Source organism: Nicotiana tabacum, chromosome 10 (assembly GCF_000715075.1).
Source record: "Nicotiana tabacum cultivar K326 chromosome 10, ASM71507v2, whole genome shotgun sequence".
NCBI classification, from domain to species: Eukaryota; Viridiplantae; Streptophyta; class Magnoliopsida; order Solanales; family Solanaceae; genus Nicotiana; species Nicotiana tabacum.
The window spans coordinates 142156540-142161513 of record NC_134089.1 but is presented as its reverse complement, the minus strand read 5'-3'; the positions used below and the strand labels follow the sequence as shown (position 1 = coordinate 142161513).

Here is a 4974-nt window from a genome sequence, read left to right as displayed (position 1 = left end):
TTTGGGACAACATATTTAAGTCGTGAAAGTTATCTGTTAATATTTGTATTAAGATAAATTATCTACATTAAAATTCTTAAAATACGATCTTTCTAAATGTTACATGCATGCGAGATGTTTTGTGCACCGAATTATCTTTTTTTTGTAGACTTTTAATTGTTCTTTTATTTTTGTGGTAAAAATTGCGTTGCCAACTGATTTGATATTTTTGTCTTGGTAGGAAGGGAATTGTTGAAAGTGGTGAGTCACATGATTGGGATGACTATTGTTGGGTTGCGAGGGGACTTGTGGTGGAAACTTGGAAGATGGAAAGGATCTCTAGGAAAGCTTTCCCAAACTCACCTAAAATTTCTTCGAGTCCGGAACCAAAATATAGTTTTTTTTACTTAAAATATGCAAATAAATGTTAAAAAAAAGAGTTACCAAATTATATATAACGCCACAAAAATGGCGCTATACAGTAACGGTAACTGCACCGTTACTGTATAGCGCCACTTTTTGTGGCGTTATATATAGTAAACCTGACACATCTTACATAGCGCCACTATTAGTGGCGCTATACCCCAAAATCCCATCTTACATAGCCCCACTATTAATGGCCGCTATACCCCTTATTAAAAATCCTTCCGTCTTCTTCTTCTTCGTTTCATCTCCATTATTTTACTCCCTTTTGGTCCCCCCCGATTCTGCCCCATTTTAAAAAAAAAATTTGGGTCCCCCGGCACATAAAAGTTGAAGATTGGTGGTCCCACTGTCGAGTAGAGCTTCGTGTTATTGTGGATTCACTCTTCCGGAGTCAAAATTTCGATCTATTTACATTCCGAAAATTCTAAATCGAGGTATTTCGATTTATTTTAAGTTGAAACTTTTATAACAATGCATATTACTTGATTTGTATGTGTTCTATTTCGGTTTGTGTTTATTTTTTCCGAAACTAGCATGTTAAATTTTATCCGGATTTAATTTTAGTGTTGTATAAAAATATGTAAATTAGTCTAAAAATGTGTTTGTTAATATCCTCATGTATATTTATGTGTTTTTATGCCGTTTGGTTTAGATTATTTTTTAGCGTAGTAAAATATAGACCTTTTTAGCGTAGTAAAACGTAGACCCTTTTAGCGTAGTAAAATTTAGAGCCTTGTAGCGTAGTATTGTGTAGTATTTTAGCTTAGAATTCATTTTGTTTAATTATCTTATATTCTAGCACGAAACCCATAATTATAAAAAATTTATTATATATATATATATAATTTTTACAATTAATTTATTAAAAAATATGAATAAAAATTATAAAAAAAACATAAAATTATTAATGATAGTTTGGTACCACTGGGCCTCAGAAAATCTAGCACGAAACCCATAATTATAAAAATTATATATATATATATATATATATATATATATATATATATATATATATATATATATATATATATAATTTTTACAATTAAGTTATTAAATAAATATGAATAAAAATTATTAAAAAAATATAAAATTATTAATGATAGTTTGGTACCACTGGGCCTCAGAAAATCTAGCACGAAACCCATAATTATAAAAATTATATATATATATATATAATTTTTACAATTAAGTTATTAAAAAATATGAATAAAAATTATTAAAAAACATAAAATTATTAATGATAGTTTGGTACCACTAGGCCTCAGAAAATCTAGCACGGAACCCATAAGTATATATATAATTTTTACAATTAAGTTGTTAAAAAATATGAATTTAAATTATAAAAAAACACATAATTATTAATGATAGTTATTAAAAATTATGAATTTACAGTTGACGACATGGATGCACCTATACATCCCGGCCCTCGGACGTCGAAGCTACTACCCCTACAGCCCCAGCATAGATCCGAGTATATATAGGGGGGAGAGTTGCTTACGCAGACTTTTCGGGGCAGGAGAGTGGATTTATTGTGGGAGTTTTTGACTCCTCCCCGCGTTCTACATCCCCGTGTGGTCCATCACCTGGAGGAGATGGGATTATATAGGATCATTAGCATTGGCCGGATACAGCTCGACTATGTTTTGATCACGACGTTGATTGAGCGGTGGCGACCGGAGACGCACACTTTCCATCTGCCCATCGGCGAAGCCACCATCACACTCCAGGACGTCGAGATTTTATATGGCCTATCCACTGATGGCTTGCCAGTTTTACTGCCTTGGAATATGAGATATTTTAATCGGGATTCATATATGGATATGCTGCACAGGCTCACGGGCTTCAGGTCCGAGGACCCAGATGTAGCAATTGGGAGCAGTCGTATGCAGTTGGTCCCCATTAGAGACCACTTGGTGCAGATCCACGATACTATCACCGACGACTCAGCGGAGGTGGATGTGGAGCAATATACGAGGCTGTTGTTGCTCCTTCTATTTGGGGGGTCTTGTTCCCGAACACTTCGGGGAACCTAGTGAGCCTCCGTTTTCTGCATCATATTGCGGACTTCGATGATACAGTCAGCTACAGCTGGGGTGGTACTGTCCTATCATTTTTGTACAGGCAAATGTGTCGGGCATCCATGGGCACACAAGAGAGACGTTTCTGGCTTTCTGCCACTTCTACAGGTGACAACTTATTCAAATAATATGTCCTTTAGTTACAATTCTACCTAGTTATAGTTAATCTTTACGTCAACTTTGTATGTTAGGTTTGGGTGTGGGAGCGATTTCTGCAGCTTCGGCCACCTCTACCACAGCTACCGGCTAATGTACATATTCCTGATCTCCCTCTAGCTTGTAGGTGGGTATTGCGTCGTAGACTTGCACGAGAGTATCATGGCCATCATAATCTCCCCTTCTGTAGGGATGTGTTGGATTTTCTGGAGGACGCACAGGTGAATATCTAACTAAACTTACCAATTATTGTTTAACTAGGTGTTTCGCATACTAACGGTTTGTGTTATTATTTGATAGTTCATCTGGACGCCGTACAACGAAGAGCTGATAGGTACCCTGCCAGCGTATTGCACGCACGACCGCCATATTTGGAGGGCTTTCGTCCCTCTCACGTGCCTCGATATTTTCGAGCATCATGCCTCAGAGCGAGTATTTCGTCAGTTTGGATTTCTGCAGCCTATACCGACTCGGCCTGCATGGGATCCTTTACATTATGAGAGGGATGATCGGATGAGGGTGGACGACACATTTATTGATTGGCTGGCAGCGCAGTTGGGTATTTGGGACAGCCGAGGGGACTTGACCCCAGCTCTGCAACACTTTCCTATCGAAGTTTATATGGCATGGTACCGCACTGTTTCCTGACTTTTTATCGGGAACCCAGTTCATCAGGTAGATGGTCGGTACGTCTCATACGCCGGGAGACATGAGGCTCTGGTATGTTTTCTGTTATTATCAATTACATTAATAGTAATTTCGAGTCAAATACATAGTTTATATTAAAAACTTTTGTGCAGGCGATTGGATTGCATACCGTATATCGTATGGGGCAGCAGATGCAGAGTTATGTCCACGATCCTGTGATCATGCAGGAGTATAGTCGTCGCTTCATGGATGTGGCTGCCCAGACACTGCAACGAGGCCGATCGGATCAGCGTTTGGCACACGAGCCAGATTATGTTGACCCAGCCACGTACCAGCGAGGTCGTGGTATGCCACGAGGTGGTGGCCAACGAGCTTCTACTGCTCCACGATGACCTGCTGGTGCCAGACGACGTGGTCGTGGGCGGAGAGGAGGTCCCCAGCAAGGGGGCTTTGAGGCTCCTGCTGATGATGTTGCTGCTGATATGGGAGGTGGCATGCATGAGACCGACATGCCGTCTTACAGCCTTGGCATTTATGACACTCCAGGGACGTCACAGGTGACCCCATCGGGTCAATTCTTGATCACGGGCTCGGATTTTCAAGGAGTGGAGTTGGGTAGATATTTCCCTGGCCCGTCTACCACTGATGAGTCTCGACCGATCCGAGATTTTGATAGTGGGCACCGACTGAGTTATGGCAGCTCATCACATGCGCAGGTATGAGTTTATTAGTATTAATTTTATTACTGTTTTTACTATAACTTATTTATTTTCTTTAACTTTATTAATTTACTTTTTTAGGCTTCATGCGATGCTGCGACAGATGACTACATTCAGGATCCAGACACGATTATGGTAAGACAATATAAATTTTTGTGAATTGTTATGTAGTTTTCTATACTAAGTTTGATATTATTATGTAGCCTTCTACTGGACCTGACAGCACCACCGATACATGTCATCCTGTGCCGCATCCGGCCATAAGGAGACGACTTGATGATGATGATCCTGATAGCGTACCTGGGCGGCAGGGGATGCGCCTCAGGCCAACGGCTACTTTGAGACACACCGGATGCGGGACACATTGATTCGGTCTTCCATTTTTATGTTTTTTTGGTGTAAATAATATTTTTGTATACATTAACAATAATATTTAATCGAATATGACAATTACTTTTTTTAGTTCTCATTTCGTTTTATAGTATTTGGTATAGTAACACAACAACTTAAACTTAACTTTCACTTAAATTAAAATAAAATTTAGTACAACAAACAAGGAAAACATTACTACAACACAAACACAAACATAACAGGCCAACATAATAAAAATACATGAAATATGAAAATGATACTAAACACATACACGCCAATGCTCCATCCTCAGTTGTCATTTATTCTTCGCTCCAACCACTTAAATCGTTCTTCCATTTGTTCTTTTTCTTCTTCTAACTCTTTCACTCTCGCCTTCACCTCCGCAAGTTCCCGTTTATATTTTTCGTTGCGTTCCTTGTGTGCTTCACAATTCCATTCTGCTCTCCATTTTTTATCTTCCACCTCCTTCAGTTTCTCCCTCATTTCTGTAATAATTCTATCTCCTTCCTTTTGTATTCTCTGCTGGTATAACCACATATTATGAAAATCCTGTAATCTCTCCCTGTAGCTTTCCTGATAACATGGTTCCTCAGCCC

The 4974-nt window shown here is 38.8% G+C and overlaps 1 protein-coding gene across 1 annotated transcript; it reads left to right on the top strand.

Annotated features, from left to right (window-relative positions):
• Nucleotides 1–2963: 2963 nt before the first annotated feature.
• On the top strand, nt 2964–4421 carry LOC142164926 (uncharacterized). Its single transcript, XM_075223612.1, has 3 exons — nt 2964–4003; nt 4088–4141; nt 4210–4421. The coding sequence occupies exons 1-3, from the start codon at nt 3770–3772 to the stop codon at nt 4372–4374; spliced, it is 453 nt and encodes a 150-aa protein (XP_075079713.1). The 5' UTR covers nt 2964–3769; the 3' UTR covers nt 4375–4421.
• Nucleotides 4422–4974: the final 553 nt, after the last annotated feature.

What these genes read in the sequence shown, in the direction of transcription:
- LOC142164926 (XM_075223612.1), top strand. Translation starts at nt 3,770, where the DNA reads ATGGGAGGTGGCATGCATGAGACCGACATGCCGTCTTACAGCCTTGGC. An exon ending in GCAGCTCATCACATGCGCAG is followed by an intron (nt 4,004 to 4,087) that starts GTATGAGTTTAT and finishes TTACTTTTTTAG; the next exon opens with GCTTCATGCGATGCTGCGAC. An exon ending in AGGATCCAGACACGATTATG is followed by an intron (nt 4,142 to 4,209) that starts GTAAGACAATAT and finishes ATTATTATGTAG; the next exon opens with CCTTCTACTGGACCTGACAG.